The 20,750-nt window shown below is 36.7% G+C and overlaps 1 protein-coding gene across 1 annotated transcript in view; it reads right to left on the bottom strand.

The window, feature by feature from the left end:
• Positions 1-17,976: 17,976 nt before the first annotated feature.
• The window catches only part of SLC4A9 (solute carrier family 4 member 9), a 40,457-nt gene continuing 37,683 nt past the window's right edge, over positions 17,977-20,750 (bottom strand). Inside the window, exons 20-21 of the mRNA XM_025168472.2 lie at positions 20,452-20,607; positions 17,977-18,811 (exon numbers count right to left, since the gene is read on the bottom strand). Coding sequence (XP_025024240.2) covers positions 18,758-18,811; positions 20,452-20,607 — 210 coding nt within the window. The 3' untranslated portion in view covers positions 17,977-18,757. The remainder of the gene's footprint in view (positions 18,812-20,451; positions 20,608-20,750) is intronic.

Below are 20,750 nucleotides of genomic sequence, written 5' to 3'. Positions count from 1 at the left end.
AGCCAGAGGTAGGAAATGGAATTAACTACAGATTAACTTTCATTAACTTTAACAGTCATTCATGTTTGGAATACATGAATGACTGTCATTTTCAGTTTTGGTTAGGATGCTTCTCTATACCTACAATTTAACCGGTGTGCCGTATATAGATACCCACAATATGGATGATTGTGGGTTTAATCTTTAAAAATGTATTAAAAATTAACAATACATTGGAGTACATATAAAAACAAATACATATAACCGTAGTTAATTATAGTATCTAGGAAACAGAAACTTTATGCTTTCGTTGCACATGATTAATACATTTACACCAGGTGAAATACAAATTATCTTCTGTGTTACCATGATATTTTGGTCTTTTGGGGGGGGGCAATGTTTCCATTAGAGCAATTTTTCAGCATATTTGCCACCCTATGGAAATATTCATATTATTTCCTGTTTTTTAGGATCTTGCTACTATGAGTCTGCCTGCAACCAATAACCAATAAATGATCAATATGTTTGAAAGTGTTGTACTAAGAAAAGCTTAGTAAGGCCAACTTAGGATCTAATATAATGGCATGAGTTATGATCTGTCCTATTTTAATTTTAAAAAATCAATCCAAAAGGATTAAACAAGTTTACAAAATTTGGACCTATTTCTTTATATTTTCTCCAATACATGGACCTTATGCTAGAATTATCATGTTGAGGGTTTTTTGGTGCTAAATACCAAAAATAATGAACACAAAAAATGGAGAACTGAAGGCAGCTCTGCAAAAGCAGAGCTGACGGATGAGGCGAAGACCAAGGAACTGGTGAGTAGACTGGTTCCTTGGAACCTCTCTGGATAAGGAGAGGACGGGAGATTGCCCACATGTGCTCCAGACGGCTGCTCCTTGAGAGGAGACTGCAGTGCAGTGGTTTTTCTGCAGGTTTGAGTGCCGGGAAGTGATGGGATCAACCATCTTGCTTACAACCACATGGAGCCTTTTAAAGGATACTAAGTTTGCAAACCTCACTTTCTAAGCACCTGTTAACTATCTTAAAGCTAGTCTTCATCAGGTGAGTTTATCTTCAACTCTGAACAAAAGAAAAATTAATTACAAGCTTAAGAACTTAAAGAATTTGAAATAAACAGCAAAACTAAATAAGAATTTTGATCTAAGAAAGTTATAAATGGATTAAGGATCCAGATAAAATTGGAATACTGATTTTTACTGTAAGATTTTGAAATTAACTATAAAAAAATAAACAATTTCTTGTGGGAAACAGACTTATTTTGGTTATCCTGGGAATTGCAAGTCATAACAAAAGTTGTGATGATTTTAGAAACTGGGTACTAGAGGGGAGTAAAGATTTTAAGCAGAAGAAAAAAAAATACAAGCCTGATGTCAATTAATATTGGTACTTAAAAGAATGAAACAAAACATAACATCGGAAATATTAAAGGAGATATAAAGGAAATATTAAAGGAGATTTTTGAAGAATGGAGCCAGAATTTAGTAACTACAATATCACCACTGATGATGTCCACTTCCATGGATGGACTAAGTCTAAAAGATGTTAAGAAATGACAGATGTGGAACAAATTTTATGTGAGAAGACAGAGAAAGTACAGCATGTGGAACTACAAATGATTTGAAAAAGGACGCTTTGCTGGATATACAAAAAGCTGGCTGATATTTTAAAAATTAAAAAGGAAAAAGAGGCTTGATAAACCCTTGAGGAAATCTGTGATCAAGGTTAAAATAAGACATTTTTTTGTAATGTTCTGGCAACCCTTTATGGACTTTTTGCTGACACCAGGATTGAAATGTAATATAAAATATAAAACAGTTTACATACATACAAAGAAGAAATTGTAAAACTGAGCATATCAATCAGTCCGTTGTACATTTTGCATAAGGTAGCAGAATTTAGCTACATTTAGAATAACAGAGTCATGGATATCTGAGACTAAAAATTGACCAGGAAATTTGCTTAAATGTGTGAAGTTATAAACTCTATGTGCTACCGTAAAACAGGCAATATAATAATATTGCTGAGTGTTTTTATCTTTATTTATTTTATATGGTGTATTTTGTGGCTTTTATTTGTTTTATTGTAAGCTGCCTAGAGTCATGTAAAAGTGAGATGGGTGGCTATATAAATCAAGTAGATAAATAAATAGTAAAATGTGTTAACTGTTTTGATAGCTCCTTTGCCACATGGGCAAAACCTTAGCCTAAAAGGGGTGCATTTGTCTTGCTTTTCTAAGACTGAAGTAGTAAGTAAATTAATACTTGAATAGTACTTATGTCTATTTGAGTGAAATATTTAATCCCACTCATTTGGATGCTGATATTGCCATACCAATCAAATTAGCACGATCCAGAATTTAAAAAAAAAAAATCATCATTTTTCCCTCATTCCCTTTTAGAAGATAAGTTTAATCTGTTACCTGGAACTTGGTTGAAGTCTCCCCCTATAATGACATTTCCAGATCCTAATGAGTTTAGTTTCTGCAAACCAATTGCATAAATTCTGATTGAGTGTCATTGCGGCCATATAATTACCCTATAATTAGATCCTCTCCTTGTAATACCCCTTTTATAAACACAAATCTATCTTCATTGTCCCTAATTGAATTAAGAGTTCTACAACCTAGGGATTTAGCAATCCCAAATTGCTATTCCAGTGGCCTTAGAGATACCATTGCTTAAAAACCATTTTCCAAATGCAGTCTTTAATACTATATCTTTTTAATGTGTTTCCTGTACCAATAGATATCTGGTTTACCCTCCTAGGAATTTTATGAATTCTTTGGCACTTAATTATTGATCCAGAATCATTAAGGTTCCATGAAGCAATATTTAAATTGGCCATATTGCAAAAATTCAAAAATATAAACAATAGGATATACTTGACAGAATGTAATAATTTGTGTACAGTAATATAAATCTTAGTCTCCATTGTCTTTCCCCATTTAAATTCAACCTTCCCCTCCTCCTCCACCCCTTCCCTCCCTTCCCACAAATGCACACCCACCACCTCCAGAAGTGACATTACAAATGTCACACAGATAAAGCTGTTCTGCAGTTCTGGGTGGGTAGGTGGGTATGCTCTCCTCTACTTTCAAAATATAAGCATATGTACAGCAAAGAATTGTTAAGAAATAAAAAGAGAGATCTTTTTTCTTTTAAGAAGTCCTCATGGATTTATATGATCAGTTACTGATAATTAAATATTGCGCGCAAACTAATATCTATATGTGATGTCCCTCTTCAACATTCTTATTTCCTAATATCTGATTCCTTTTATTTGGATTCCTTTTCTTTTCCCACTCCTAAATTAGAAGTAGATCTTCTTCTTCTTCTTCTTCTTCTTCTTCTTCTTCTTCTTCTTCTTCTTCTTCTTCTTCTTCTTCTTCTTCTTCTTCTTCTTCTTCTTCTTCTTCTTCTTCTTCTTCTTCTTCTTCTTCTTCTTCTTCTTCTTCTTCTTCCTTTTTGCTCTCCTTCTGGGTCTCCTTGTCCTCCACCCTAGTGGATCTCTGCATAGCACTTGGGCACATTACAGTTCAAAATGTATTTGCTGTCTCTGTTTCAGGGTTGATATAGATTTTTTTTCTTTCCATGTAAATTAAGTGCTAATCCAAAAAACAAAAATTGACCTCACAAAGAAGATAATGACTCTTCCTGTTGCTCACTGACAGAACTGTTCTTGAGGTTAAAAAAAAGGCTTAGCTAATGATTGGTCAAAAGTAATTAAACCATTGGAAGATTACATTTCCAAGTTATCCTCTACTATAGTAAACACCCCTCTAACATTAGGATTACCAATATTAAGGTTAAAAACATTATGGAATTACCGAAGAACTAGATATATTATCTTTTGCAGTAAATTGGCTAAATGATTTATTCCCAGAGGTTGACATTGGTCCTCAGGACATAGAAAGTGTGTACTTGACAGGACACTATAATCATCTGGGTAATTAAAAAACAAGAGACATTACTGAGTTTTCACACTATTGTGTTAAAAAAAATTAGCATGCAAAAGCCTAGAGCAATGGAAAACATATACCGTGGTGAAGACAGAATCCAAATATTTCAAGGTGTATCAGCTGAAACTCTTCAAAACAGATGTCAGTTTTAAACCTCGACTGAGTATCATAGAAAGTCTGGGAAAACATGGCTGAATGTGTTAGATGAATAAAATCAATTCCTGTAAAAAGAATGATGGCTCTGGTAGGGTCTAAAGTAGATTGGGACAAAGAGGAGACTAAACACAGCTGGCACTGATGTTTAATCGTAATATGAATTACCTGATTAGAAACAGAAACTGTGACAAACCCACAGTATGGCACAACAATGTTTTCTAAAGGATTGGTAACTTCATGTTGAGAGGCCCATATAGATGGAATTCAACTTTTGGTTTACTCGCACACAAAACACACACACACACACACACACACACACACACACTTTATTCACGTACTTGTTAGATGTACAGCTTGTCTTTCTCACAGGAGCTCAAGGGGGTCTGGATAGTGCACCTTCCTCCAATTTCATTGTTTCACTAACCACAAACCCTTTCCCACATGCAAGACTGTACAGCTACACAGCCACCTCTCTCTTGTGCTTTAGGATTGGCACAAGGTTTATTAAGTTCTAGACTTGGGGCAGAAAGAGACAGTGCTTCATATTTTTTGTTTTCCTAGAGCTCTGCTGAAGGGAAGTTCCTTTGCGTAAGGACTATGAACTCCCCAACCAGGCAGATTAGAGTGTGTCAAGAGGTACAGACTGGCTGGTATTGTAATTCTCTTTTACTGGGGAATCCTTGGAAGAAGGTGTCTATCAGAGTGATTTTAAATTATCCCTCTTCCAATTTGAAAGAGAAACTTTTCTTGATTACACCATTTATATTACTGCTTTCTATGTCTTAATTTCTAAATCCTCATCCTTAAGTGTTTTTTTTAATTAAAGAGGCAATTTTTTATTTTATCACTGGAGCAGTGGCACCATTCAATTATACAGGAATATTTTATAGGTTTTGGTGTTCCATCCCCACAACCTGTACTCTGCCCAGTAAGAGTTAATTTAACCTTAAGCCAGACTGTGTCTACTTGAGTAAATCTAACCTCTGGGTTTTTGACCCTTCAGGTTGGAGCCAACTAATAATCATAAATCCATCAGGACATATTCATCATAAATACAGTGCATGTCCAAAAAAAAGCGAGCAGTTTTGGTAGTCTATTGGCAGTCAAAGTTCAAAGGGCAAGGCAGTATTCATCCTCTGAATCAGATAGGGGCCATCTGAGAGAGGGCTTCTGAGAATGTGTCACATCATCGAGGTAGGAAGAGAGTATCCAGCACCACAGATTTCCAACTGCCTCCCAAGATTGTTCCTGGATTGGTGTGGAAGCCATAAGAACATCAAGGAAATGCTTTAATTTTTGCATTGAGGGGCAATGAGAGGATGTTCTCTGTAATCTACCACCTCTCAAATTGGCCAAAAAAGTTATTTTTTTACTCTAACTGAAAGAGTGAAAAAAAAAAAATCATATTATCGAGAGATGATATATATGAAAAATGAAAATTTAACAGGGAGAAGCAGGAATTTGAAACTGTACAAGCTTTTTGTAAGTTCTTTATGTATTTTAATTGCACAGCTAAGGAATAAAACAAGAGGCACTTATAAAAACAGGATTATTCTGCATATAAAAATACAGAATGATTAGTTTAACTTCTAGCCAATATGTGAAAGCATGAATCTATAATTAAACAGCAGAAGGGCTAACATCTGTCTCATACACTAGATACAGTGGGCAATGAGGATGTTATATATTGGTCAATTTCTCTCTGTAACTGTGAAAGTTTATGTATTTTATTTTTCACTAGGAGTGAGGTAAATTAGACATACTGAATTCTTGTTTGTTTTTCCAGTCCTGGCTAAACAGATAAGCGAGTAGATATTTGAAAGGTTCTTGGAAAAAGTCCTGAGTATATCTGCACAGCTGCAGTCTTTCTTCTTCTTTTTAATCTGTTGAACTATTTTGTGCATAAAGACAAGTTTGTAGTTGTTTTTTTGTGCTTATCTTCTTCCATTGTTTTCTGTTTAACATATGGAAAGGATGAAAATGTACGTGCTCCCATTTATTTGTTTTTTAATGGCAACGCAGATGAGATTATATTTGTTTATCAATGGTTTGGCACAAATGGGCCAGGAGTCACCAGGTTTCCTGGTTGTTTCTTTTCCCTTCCCCTCTCTATACATGCACCTTGAAGAAACAACCTTTTGGTATAACATTTAAAACTTGTGAATTTACTTTTATGGATCATAGCCTGCTATTCAAATTTTTTTTTTGCAGCAGTCACTGTCTGTAATTTTGGAAAGATTCTTCTTTTTCCCCTGCCTCAGACTAAACTTCAGTTATCTCACTGGAATTTGTTGTTAATCTCCACAATGTTTATTTCAGTATTTATTTCATTTCAGTATGCAAAGGGGGCATATTACCCTTCACTAGGAATACAAGGACAAGAAAGTAAGAATAGATAGCATAATCAGATTCATCAATTGTTTTTGCTTAGAATAAATCAGTGACTTGCTGAAAACATTGATGGGTAGAATTTTGTAACTGCAAATGACCACTGCTGTATATCTTGTAAAATGTTCAGACCAATGAAAGTCTCAAGGTAACGCATCTAATACAGAGACTGGAGAATACCACCTAAAACAAAACAAAATCCATAAATGTGCCTTTGGCCTTTAGGAACTCAACTCAGCTAGCTTTCTGAATATATGCCTGTGTGTGCACGCGCACGCACACACACACACACACACACATACCCCTTATGATTGCCTGATGTTACTAGAAATCTTGTGTCAGGGCCTCTGTGTTGTTCTGCTTTGGATAGAGATGGCCCAGCTGTGACAAGGCTGGAGACATTACCAGGAACAAAAGGCTCTGAGTGCTTTTGTCTGGGCATCCTTACATAATAAGGGAAGGAGCCTGCACTTATTTGTTGATAAGGAAATTTTCCCAAGACAGTAGATTCTTGTATTGCCACCAACTTCCCAGTAGATGTCTAAAGGGGAGCCTTTGTGTTAGCCATTATAGAACCTAGTAACAATACCCAGTTTTGAAATATTACCATCTTTATCCAGGTCATGCCATCAGAATATCCTTATGACTATCTACATCCTTCTTTTATTTCTAGTCTCTTATTCTTTGGTAACATGAACAGGCAATCATGTAAATCCAAGTTTCCACTTACTTGTCCAAACATGTCCATTATTTTCTTTGCCCTGGCTCATCTTGAGCATAATCCAACTTTTCTGAGTCTTTGCCTAGAAGCTTATAATTACTCTTTGCAGCTGTTGTCTTTTCTTTTTTTTTTGGCAAGTACTACTTGTTAGTTTTGTCACTGCCTACTTGCTCAGATTTGAAATCTATTGATTTGGTTTAAGAAACTGACATTTCTTTCAAATGATTCTGTGCTCCTTCAATCATGATGACTCAGTTGCTTACAGAGGTAATATAAATACAACTTCAACACAGTGATCATAAACAGCCCTAAGTATTAAACATCAACATATACAATTTCATAATAGTCCATAACCCTAACATCATTATCAAACATATAGCATAGACTACAGGGTTGTTTTGTTCTTCATAGTCCTACCTAGTATAAATTCCTTTCTAATCTGGTGCATTAACCACATTTCTAATCATACCTTTTTCCATGACCTATTTTGTTCCTTGGTTCTGGGAGTGGCCCATTGGGCTTCGGAATGCTTTATCTGATACCCGCTGAGGCAAAAGCAAGGCTTGATTTAACTGACTGGTTCCTTTGGCACCCCTTTTTGTCACCTGGAATGAAGCCTATCCTTTGTACTGTTTTTTTCTGATTTTGAGAACAGTGGTTCTGAAGTGAAAACTTAAAACTTCTGAAACGTTTTTTTGACTCCTGGCAACTGCCTGGACTAGTCCCTGAGGTTTTCTTGGCAAGGTTTTTCAGAAGTGATTTGCCCTTGCCTCTTTCCTAGGCTGAGGGAGAGTGGCTAGCCCAGGGTCACCCAGCTGGCTTCGTGCCTAAACTGGGATTAGAACTCCCAGTCTCCCAGTTTCTAGGCAGGTGCCTTAGCCACTACACCAAACTGACCCTCACTACTTATTGATCTTTGGGTGTTATTCACTGTGAAGATCTGTTAAGGCTTCCTCCATGCTTTGGATTTTTGTTGAACTGTTCTGTGTCCTAAAAAGATGGTTATAAGCCAGAAGTATAGAGGTTATAACTACTTTCAGTTTGGATATAATCAGAAGTACAATTTAATTACAATTTACAGGGATTACCCAACTGTTTTCAAGGTGATCTCTTTATGATCTGCTCTAGAATTTTCCATTGATGTTTCTATTGATGTCAGATTGATTCATCTATAATTCCCTGAATCCCCCTTTTGAAGACAGGGACATTTGGGTTTTTTTCTAGTTATCTGGGACTTTACCCAAAACAGGCAGCAAAGACTGAGAGAGCAGGACACACTCAAAGCAAGGGTGATCCCTAGTGGTGGAGATTCTAAGTGGGGATAAGCTCCAAACTCTTCTAAAGAAGTCTGCAAAGTTAGATGCAGGAAAGAAGCTGGCTGCTCTGTAGATGCTAGGTAAGGGCCAAAGTTGGCAACCAGGCCACAGAATGCCTCCCCAACCTCCATTTTTCTTTCTGTGTTCTCATGTAAGTATTTATTTTAAACTAAAAGTTATCCCATACAATAAAACTGTTGCTGTTTGAATTTCAGCTAATGTTATTGATAAACTTTATTAATAGAACCACATTAAAATTTTTACTAGTAAATTCTGGGATATTTTGTAACTCACGCTTAAAAGCCAACTCAAAGAGGCTTGGAGGAGTGATTTTAACCTGTGGAAGTAGCTATGAGAAGGCATCCATTTGGTGGCAGCGACTGCAGAAAAGTCCTTTAAGTCGGTCAAGAAGCAAGGAAGGATTGCTAGCTCCCTTAAGCCTAGAGGCTTGGTGAGGGAAAGGTAGTTTATAAGTCTAACACATAAAGGAATACTTCCCTGGGTTCCCTGAATCCTGTACGTCATTCGCTTTCGCTTTCTGTCTACTCCTAGGCTTTGTTCTGTACGTGACTCACAAGACAGCCAACTTTTCCCAGCAGGATTCTTTACAAGATATCATATCTTAGATATTTCTCATATTACAAGATATTTCTCATCCTAGATATGGAAAAACTAACCTGAGCAGACATTTGTCATACTGCTACTAAGAACTGCTCTGAGAAGAGTAAGCTCCATCTAGAAAAAAGCAGAAGGAAAAACTTGCAGGCCCGCCAAATGCTGTATACATTTTGCACAAGTTACAGTCATTAATAAATTGCACTATTATTCCAATTCAGATTAATCCTCCCCCACCCACTAAAAAACCCTAATATACCAATATTATGCATAATTATTATGGATAATAATACTTCAATTTGTCATTTAGCACCATTCCCCTGCCACACATGGACCTAATAGTACTGGAAAATTTATAATTTTATCTTAGGTTGCAAATCAATTGGGCAGATGTTTCCATATATACATCTGAATTTCTTTTATGCCAGTTCCTGTTCTCATTAGTCAATAAACTTTATTAATTAAGATGGCACACAAGAGCAGGAATCAAGAATGCCACTGTTGCATGCCCCTAACCTGGGATTACAAAAAATCAGGAGGGGATAGCTCCCCAGATTTTATCTTTTGGCATTTAGAGAGGATTAAGGAACCTCAACCTTTTCAGATGCTTGAGGTCTTTTTTTACTTTACCTAATTTACCCAGGGCACAAAGATGCCCTGGCAACCTCTTTTTTAGCCATGTTCTCATAGCATTGCCTTCATCTCATGCCTGATGTACACCTAAGGTAGCTTAAAGTCATTCTTGGGTGTTTGAGTGTTAAAAAAGTGTTTTCCCAAAGCTATGGCAGTCTTGTTGTGGGGGCAATCTAATGTGCTTCAATGACTATTCAGTTGGTGTCATAGTCATGTGATCCCTACAGGTGAGATCAGCTTGGCACCTATTGGCCGTTCTAGGCAAGTGCAGTCATGCCCTCTCCCTTCAGATCACGGGGCACTTCCTCTGGTGCAATTCTGTCTGGGGCATTGGAAGAATCCAGTTCCTTTAAACCATTTTCCTTGCCCTGCCTTCCCCCACAAACAGATCTGCAAGATGGTTCCTTGCTTAAAGACCTCAACCAGTTTCAGCAATTGGTGGTGAAGAGGAGGATGCATAGTGAAATGGGAGAGAGATGTGGGTCTTTCTTTGCCACTTAAGGGTCTAACCCCCTGCCCATGTCCCTGTCAGCTGTTATTCCACTGATTTGCAGACTGAGTGAGAAGAGAAGAGAGACTCTGCAGTGGGAGAAATAGGGCAGCCTCTGATACCTTAGGGCCACAGTACCCCACTACTCCAATACCCTGTGGCCCTCTACTACTCTATTACTCATGGCCATAGTTAAATAGGAAAGCCTCTCCTGCTTTACCAGGAGCAGTTTCTGCCACCCCATGGATCCGCTGTAAGCCTAGTGCAGGGTGGAATAGAGCTGTGCTGTATAGAAAGAGACCCTCTCCTGCTTTACCAGAAAGCCCCCAACAACCCTGCCCATTAGTTTTCTCAATGTTATGTTTATAGATGGCTAATTTGGTGTAGTGCTTAAGGTGCTGAATTCTAGCCTTGCCTCTGGGTGACTTTGGGCCAGGCACCATCTCTCAGTTGTAGGGACAAGGCAATGGCAAACCACTTCTGAAAATGTTACCAAGAAAACTGCATGGACTTGTTTGTGTAGTTGCCAGGAGTCACAGCTGACTGAAAGGGATGCACACACACAGGGAGAGAGGGAGGGAAGGAAGGAAGGAAGGAAGGAAGGAAGGAAGGAAGGAAGGAAGGAAGGAAGGAAGGAAGGAAGGAAGGAAGGAAGGAAGGTTGGTTTTCAATGCTCTCTGCCAGCTTCCCCCAAGGAAAATCAATGGGAAAGCCAGCAGGAAGTCAGAAGTCACTCCAGTTCCCACTGCTTTTTTGCCTGCCCATGGTCATTCTTTTCTTCTGTTTAGGTAAGGAAATATCTCAGAAACAATGACCCAACAGGTCACGAGTTGTCTAGTTTCCACTAAATAAGCTATTTTCCTAGGAATAATTATCCCACATCTTTAACTGAATCTGAACAAGTCTATTTTTTACCTATGACTCTGGGAATCTTTTTACCAATTTGCACAATATTGGAATTATTACAATATTTTATTTTATTCCCATACAATTATATGGTATATTTCTTGTACCACTTCTTTAATAAAGATCTTTGATAATCATTAAAAAGACTCAAAATATCATCTGCACGTAACTTTGATTCACTGATGTTCCATGAACTCTGTTTTGACTCTTAACAACCACACAGATAGACCTTCTCCAAGATGATCTGTCCCCAACCTGATCCTTTGGTTCTTCTAATGGTGCAATCACTGCTGCTGCAATCGAGTCCATCCTCATTGCTAATCTTCTTCTCTTTCCTTCCACTTTTCCCAACATTATAGATTTCTCAAGAGAACTGGATGTTTAGATAATGTGTCCAAAATATTCGTGGTGAGTGAAAACTGTGGATTGATTTGTTCTATAATCCATTTATTTGTTTTCTTGGCTATCCATGGTATTCTCAGAAGTATTCTCCAACACCAATGTTTAAAAATATTGATATTTTTTCTATCCTGCTTCTTCAGAGTCCAACTTTTACTTCCATAGAGTGTCACGGGAAAACATTGCCTACAGAATGCTGATATTTGTAGATATAGACACAGCATGACATCCGAATCTCTTTTCCAAAGCCTTCGTTGCTGTCCTATCAAATCAGAGTCTGATAGTCAGCCTGAAAGGCAGAAGGTATCCAGCACCCAATCTTCATTGTTAGTTCTAAGGCTGATGTATCTGTTGTCATTGGTTTGGTCTTCTTTATATTTAAACTAAGTCCCATTTTTTCCTTGTAGTCCTTGACTTTCATTACTAGAGCTTGCAGATTATTTGCATTTTCAGCAGAGTAGTGTCATCAGCATAGCACAGGTTACTGATGTTTCTTTCTTTAATTTTAAAAACATGATTATCTTCTTTCAGTTCAGCCCCCTTCAATATATATTCAGCATATAGATTGCATAAATAAGACGACAGAATTTGGCCTTGTCTCACTCCTTTGTTGATCTGGAGCCAGTCTGTTTCACCATGTGCTGTCCTGTGGCATCCTGACTGTGTATAGGTTTGCATGAGGACAATGAGATGTTCTGGGAACCTATTTTCCTAAGGACATTCCATAGCTTCACATGATCAGCACACTCAAAGACTTTTCTATAATCAATGAAGCACATATGGAGTTCTTTTTGGTGTGCTTTGGCTTTCTAAATTATCCATCATATCTCTGCAATAATGTCTCTTGTTCCTTGGACTTTTCTAAATCCAGCTTGAACAACTGGTATTTCTCTTTCTATGTAAAGCTCTAGTCTTTATTGGATAATCCTAAGTATTATTTTGATAGCATGTGAAATTAAGGATACTGTGATATTTTCACACTCTATTAAGTCTCCTTTCTTTGATAGTGGAATATAGATTGACCTCTTTCAATCTGTTGGTCACTGTTCTGTTCTCCAGACTTGCTGGCATAGTTTTGTTAGAACCTTTAGTAGAGATTCTTCTGTTGATTTCCATATTTCTGTAGATGTCTCATCATTTCTTGTAGCTTGGTAATGATCAGAGTGCTAATTTAAATTCATCCTCTAGTTCTAGAGATTCTTGAAAATATCTTCTAAGGTGTTTTGGATATTTTTTACAGTTTTATTTTTGTTATTAATGAGATAAAGCAAACAACAAAAACAAAAAAGCAAAGACAAATAAAAATGAAAGGAATACAGATAAAATAAACTTTATACTAGAACCAAGGTTGAAGTGAAAATATAACTATCAAAAAGTTAAAAAAGAAAAACAAACCCAAAAAGAAAGAAGAAGAAAAAGGTATAGGAAAAAGTGTTCTAGGAGTCCCCTCCCCCCCCGCTTTCTTTTTTCCCAACTGCTAATCACTTCTTAAATATTTTTATACTGTGCTTTGGTCATCTGTGATTATCGCTCATTTGTATTTGGATCATTTTAATTATTTTTAAACAGTTCTCTTTTTCTTCAAAAACCATATTCTAAGTGTCTTAGCTTGCCTTGTTTTATAATTATACATAAGAGAACTATTCCTGCTTGAATTTGGTTAGACTTCTGCTGTGTATATATACAGCCAATTTTTCCATTGCCATGTATTCTTCAATTTAATCCCCCAATTATCGGCATGTTTCTCTTTTCCAATGTTGTCCAGATTGATTTTTGCTGCTGTCAGCATGTATTTTCATAAATTGTGACACTTTTCATTTATATTCTCTGGAGGTGTTTGATCTTTAAATCAGTTACTATCTGTGCATTGGCATACTTTAGCATCCCAATTCAAGGTTGGAACCTCCTTCTGAGTTCAAAGATCTTTTGGAAATTTTTGCTTATTTCTCCATTATCTTTGATGTCTTTAGAGATGTTATAATACTGCTCATTTTTTCTAATAGCTCTCTGAATTTCTTTTCCTTTCTGAGACCTTTGTACTTCTTGAGTTTTTCTTTTCTTTTTTTTCCCCTCTCTTCTCGAAATTTTTCAGCATTTGTACTGACATCCAGTTTGCTTTCTTCTGTTTCTTGCTCTTTGACTGTCTCTTTTTACATTTATCCTTAATAACTTCTTTAATTTCATTCCACAGTTCCTCTGGTTCCCTACCAATGCAGTTCGGGACTTTATAGTGATTCCTGATGTTCTCCATGAAAATGGTGAGTATATGCTTAAGATCATATCATGGAAAGTGGTTGGCTTTGTTCTTCTGCTTTAGCTTGGCTTGGAGCTTGCACATGAGCAGTTCATGATCTGCTCCACACTCAGTCCCTAGCTATGTTTTTGCTGTTATAACTGAACTCTTCCACCCCCATGTACCAATAATATAGTCAGTTTGTGGATAATGATACACTTATCCACAGATCACAGCAGATGACATTCTCTTAAAGTTGGGATCTGAAGAGAGCCTCCTTTTTCAGATCTTACTGCACTAACTAGTAGGGGTTACTGAAGATATCCAGGTCCCAAGCCTTGTGTAGGAGCATAATTCAATCTAGAAACTTGATTCACACCATATCAATGGTATCATTCACATCCAGTGATGGTGAAACAGCTTCATTTATTTTATCAACATACAATGCTAATACATCAACCAAGATTCTAATATTATTGGAGGCTTGAAACCCTGTCATAAACCATATTTGGGTGCATGAATTATTGAGGATAAGACCTTCTGTAATCTACATACCAACGTACTGTTAAAATTTTGGTACTGACATTTAACAAAAACATTTGATGCTAATTTACAACAATTCATAGAGCCATTTTCTGGTTTCAAAATATGGTAATTTATGTGTCATAATATGATGCAAAGTGGTTCCCATTTACAAAATATTTCTTTATGTTTTATTGATTTTAATTTCTTTGTTGTGAACCGTCCCAAGTCATTGAGAGTTGGGTGGCATACAAGTTTAATATGATGATGATGGTGATGATGATGATGATGATGATGATGATGATGATGATGATGAATCTCTAACAAGATAGAAGATAAGCTCTTCCTAATTTTTTATACCCCTGTATGAGAATTTCATCCAGTGCAGGGGCCTTTCCATATTGCATTGTTTCAATGTCAAATATTTTCTGTAAAGTAAAGGACGTGGCTAAATTTCTTGAATAGGCAACCAAGATTTCTGAAATATATTTTTTTTAAAAAGATCCTTCTGCTTAATAGCTATTCTACATTTACAGAAAACAAACTTTTATAAAGCTTCATGAATTGGAAGTTAATTTTATTATAATCAGTATGGATTATCCTCAGAGAATCTCTTGTAGCATTATCTTACTTTGATTCAGTTTCACACAAGAAGCCAATAATTTAACACATATTTTCCATTCCCAGTAGATCTGCTTAAACTTTAACAAGTATTTAATAAGTAAAGTATAGAATTGATCAAGCTCCAATTTAAGCAAGTTAAAAGCATAATAGTTGGGCCATAAATATTTATTTAAGCCCTTTGATGTGTTCAATCTTGATTACAGAGTTTATATAATAGTCAAGAACACTGTAAATTACAGGATTTAAAAAAAAATTAAATGCACTATTCCCTGACAATTAATTTTCTGCCCATGTAAATTTCTAGCAAAAATATTTTTTTCCATCAGGATCTTTTTTTCAACTTCCCTGTCTAATCTACTATCCTGCAATTTTTTTGGTGGGGGGGCTCCCATCTAAATATTAACAAGGTCCAACCAGCTTAGCTTTTTCAAGATTAACCAGTGACAGTATCCTGGACTCCTAATGGACAGCTCTCATACGGGTTTTTACTATTATACATCCATCAACTTAATCCCCTAGCTGCAAATCCAAATCAAGTTTAGCATATATATTCTACTTAATATCTTCTTGATTTTTTAAAAGAACTATTCCTTCATGAGAAGTCCACAGAGAAAATATACAGAATTGTACATTTTTTCAGAAATGTGATTATATATATATATATGAAGGCATAATCACTGAATTAGAGTCCAATGTGAAGTTAATGCAGTTATGCAATTTGTAAGCAGATATGAAAAATAGCAGGGCTGAAGGGACTGGAAAAAATCTAATATTTCAGTCCCAAAACACCGAATGCTAAAAAATGTTCAAACTACTTAAACATTTTTGCACTTGTCCCACATGCTACTAAGGCAATGCTCAAGATTTTGCAAATCAGACTTCAGCAGTGTGTGGAACATGTGCCAGATGTACAAGCTGGATTCAGAAGAGGCAGGAACAACTGAGATCCCACTGCTAACATGAAATGAAATGAAATGAAATGAAATGAAATGAAATGAAATGGCAAGGGATAATGATGGATAATGCAAAAGGCAAGGGTGTCCCAAAAACGCATCTACCTTTGCTTTGTTGAACAGGGCAATATTCAGGAACTGTCCTGTGAAGCATCTGAAGAATCAAGCAATATTTAGCCTTTGAAAAGCATGACTTCAGGCAGGGACTGAAGCATCTGTCCTCTATCACCCCAGAGAACAGAACAAAGAATAATGGATTTACGTTATAGGAAGGCAGATTCAAACTGAATATTAAACAACAAAACCAAAAACACCTTCCTAACAGCAAGAGTAATTTGACAGTAAAATCAATGACAGCAAGGTGGGCTTTCTTTCACTACATACATACATACATACATACATATCATTCAAGTGAAGTCTTGCTAGTCCACTGCTGAGGATGATTTAATTTGTATTCCTGTACTGAGAAATGGAGATCAGACTCAACAGCCACTTCCATTCCATTATTTAAGGATTTCACCAGTAGTTAGCTTCTTCCCAGTTTTGCTATTACCATCAATATACTGATCACAGAGTCATTGTATCTTCTTCACGCCCTCTTAGATTATTCACAAGGGTCTTTTAGATTTTTTTTAGAATATAAATATAATCCTACAATTAAGGTTTTCAGGAGCCTGTTGCTAAAAGAATGATTCTGGGTATCAAAATGATGTTTTTTGTTTCTTGCAATATTCATTAGAGATGGGTTTTGAAGAATAAAAGAACTGGATTTAATGTATTATAATTATTCATTAAAGTAAGCACCATCAACATGTTTTTGTAAGAAGATTCAAGAGAGCTTTCACATTTCAGTTTTGTTTTTGCAAACTGTCGTTTTTCATATACTGCAAAATGGAATCCAACCATATCTTTACACATCCCCTCCTTACTTACTGCAAGAAACCTATTCCTTGCATACATCATCCAGAGATGAAGAGCTTTTCTGAGAAATCAAAATTAACACTTTAAGTGAACAAATTTCTGAGGGGACAGAACAAGCATCTCCGATAATCGCTATGAATTTCTCCAATAAGGAAAAAAAATACTAACAATACTAGGAAGAACTAAAATTCAAAATATACAAAGAAATGAATAAGTAAATGTTACAACAATACTTCTTTGGACATATTTTATTTAGCATAACTTTAGGGAGTTTTAAATGTTGCAGGCAATAGAGAAATGACAACAATTTTATTAATAAATAAAAGGTGATGTCACATATTGTGATTTTCTAGATTTTATGGTGCTTAATGGAATTTGAAAAGTATATCCAATATGGGTGTCTATAGCACAGCAAAATACATCTGAGAGTCATACGTAGAGATACAGGCTGGATTCATACACTGATGTTGAGTTAATCTGTTGTATGAATTCTGTTCATCAGCAGGTTAACTCAGGCTATATGATAATCCAAAATAAATGACAATTGATATAATAACCCATACTTAACTAAACCATACTTAGCTGAATGTGCAAGCAATGCCACAGAATGCCTAAGTATTTTTCTCCTTTATACTTAAATTCCTTGGAACACTTAATTCTGCTTTTCATCTTTATGAGACCCATCATATATTCTATAAATGAAAATATCGGAAAATGCTTCCCCCCTCCTCCAAATGCAGGCTATTACCTATAAGAACAACTTAAAGGCAAAAGCTTGAGGCTTCATATACAAAGAAGAAAAGTGATTTGATCATTTTCATTGCACATTCAATTATTGTTGTTTATATTCTGTATATAAACTCCGAACTGCATATCAATATTCTGTATTTATGATGTATGCTGTGAACCAACTGACAGTGAAAAATATAATCCAAAATAATTGTCAGGGAACTAATATGCAGTTGGATATGATTTCCTGGAAGTAATTTAATACTAAATGTACAGTGTAACCAAGAGAATGCACGTGCATGCTATCATTATCATCATCTTCGGTAATTACAAGATGACTTCCAGATCAAAGGTCTTTCAAGGAAGTTTACAAATAGATTAGGTTAATACCCACAAGATGAAAGCATCTGTAAGAAGAACCAACTTTGTGTAATATCTGAATTTCTTCTACATGTCCTCTAAGTTCTCTTTTGCTGTGCTTGCTTAATTTATTGTTCTGTTCCTATAACAGCAACTAATATCAGTGGACAGTGAAAGACAAATGTTCAGCCTACTGAGCAATTTTTATGAGATACAAATATATCCAAGCCTCAGAAAGGCGAGGGAATCATCAGGAATTGTTTAGCTGCAATTGCTTGTTCATGTACAGGGGAAAAATAAAATAGTGATGTTCCTTGTCCCTCAGGGCAGAAATAGAAGTCTAGTCAGTGATGTGTGTCTGTGTACACATGGGCTGTATCTGCCTTGGAATTGTCACTATGGCTAAGTCACCAAGTGCCATGGACAGGGAGCTTAGATGTTCTGTCCTCAGTCACAGTGGTACAGTATTGCCAATGGCAACAGCATCTATTTGTATAAGAGTGAACTGGCAAAACGTATGTGAGAAATAGTAAAATACAGATCCTTGCTATCCTAATAAAGCCAGATTTTTTGAGGCTGCCAGTTTTATCCCTTCATGTGTATTTTTCCTCACTTTCAGTCTCTTTATGCAATAGCAAGAAATGGGAACTCTTAAGGATCAAGCTCCTTCCGCACTGAATAGTCCCACGATTGATTAGCTTTCACACTCATAGTAAACATTTTATTCTCTCTTCATCTAAACTTCCTCATATGCTATGCCTTTAAAAAAAAAAAATTCTTACGTATTGTCCATGTTCATCTTTGGCCTTGTCAACTGATGGGTTCATCTAGTTCACAGAGATATTGATTTCTGGTCCTTTTTCTTGGTACATAAGTTCAGACTAAAAATAAGCATAGATCAAAGAAACAATTAATAAAGGACAGAAGCAATATATGTACTCACTCATGCTTTTGATGTATTTTTCCTCTCCCCCAGAAAATGATTTTATAACCCCTGAAGAGACAGAAGATACAGTGGGGAAAATGTCACCCAACAGTAATCTCTGCAGAGAGGATCTTTCATCCCTCACTCCACAATAGCTGGAAATGCTTAACCCCCATTCTAGACATTGCTAGATTTTCTCTGGGGGGACGCGGTGGCGCAGCGGCTTAATGATGCTGAAAGTTGCTGGCCAGAAATGGTCAACGCCTCAGCGGTTCGAGTCCAACCTTCACGTTAGCAGGGTGAGCTCCTGTTTCCTCCCCAGTTCCTGTAAACCCAACAGTTCGAAAACTCACGTGAGTAGATAAATGGGTACTGTCACTCCGGTGGGAGGAAAAATGCTGGCGGCGCCTTGCAAAAAAGGAGTTGGGAGCAGTTGCTGGTAAGCGCGAAAAACCATGCGCGCCTGAAAAGGGCGCGAAGCAACGGAAACCCTGCCTCCTGCACTCTCCAGCTGGGCTCTGCCCTAGGAAGGAGGCTCTGGCAAACCACTTCTGAAACAATTGCCTTGAAAACTGCAAGGACTCGTCCAAGCAGTCACTGCAGAGTCGGTAACGACTGAGCGCAGATTAAAAAAAAAAAAAAAAAGCTTTTCTCTAAGCGTGATTTAGAAAGTACTTTGCTGAAAACTCTACAGTCTGAGATGGCAGTGCTGGAACAGAGACAGCATATCTTGTCAGTTGCTTGTGGAGCAAGCAGTAAGGAGTAGCTAGGAGCTGAGGCCATTGTTATCAGTGGTTAGTATTTTCCAGAGAAAGGGCATGACTGCTATTCTGCTAAGTCATAACAATATTGGCTCTGAAAGGAATGCTGGTTAAAGTTAGGGAGATAAACATAAAAACACAATCTTGAAGCCAAGATGAGAACCAGCCAGCCAAGTAAACCTTCTGATGGCTAAAAGGGAAGGCAGCGAGAGGTTGGCTGCAGAGGTGCCCCTATCTTATCCTCCCAAAGGATCTGTGCCCATGCTGTGAATGAGGGAATTTCTCATTCAGCTGTGCATGTGCAGCGCATCACATATTCGGATGTTTCTTCTGAGTGCTGTAAATGACAGCAGAGGGCAAAATACAAAAGGATAGCTAGTTCCTGCAGTCCCACAACTATATGGATTTATCAGATAAGTCAGATAAGGAGATATATACCTACAGTTAATGATTTACAGTTTAATGTTTAATGATTTACAGTTTAATGATTGCCAATTTTTTATTCAATACATTGTATCAGACCCAAAATCTGTGAAAACTCACATTCACAGAAGAAATATTAAAACATTGCCTTGTTCCTTCACTCCCCTATTTATACATAAATGGACTGAGCTAATGTGCTGATTCCAAGTTAATGTGGATTACAACTCCCATCATTCCTAGTTAGTGATGACTTCTGAGGGATTTACCTGGCAGTGATAGGCTAGTACTTCTTTGCACATAACCAAGCTACTCTTCTTACTTCTTCAGTATTTTATACTGGGATTTTGAGATGGTGGTACAGAAAGAATTTCTAACTACTATCCAGTTTAGCCCTTTCCCAGCCTGTTCTTACATCTTCACTGTCACTCTCATCCTGATCTTGCTTCCTCTTCAGTGTTTCTTCTTCCTCCTTTTTGTCTTTTTCTGGCATAGCATCATCTAACCAACTCAGATGCTGTAGAGGGAAGATGTATTCCATTGCCTTCCGAATACCCACTAGAGCCAGCAGCTAGAAGGTGAGATCATCATCACATAAAATTAGTCTGCTTGTAATTATTAATAATTTACATAGTGTTATCACTGCATATAGAACATCTCAGAAGAACATAAAAAATGCATTAAAATGCCCCAAGGAGTTTACAGTCTAAATGC

The sequence above is a fragment of the Python bivittatus genome, unplaced genomic scaffold, assembly GCF_059951505.1.
Source record: "Python bivittatus isolate LINGU-HERP-01145 unplaced genomic scaffold, Pbiv_v1 ctg000960_np1212, whole genome shotgun sequence".
Lineage (NCBI taxonomy): Eukaryota > Metazoa > Chordata > Lepidosauria > Squamata > Pythonidae > Python > Python bivittatus.
This window is presented reverse-complemented; position numbering and strand designations above follow the sequence as displayed.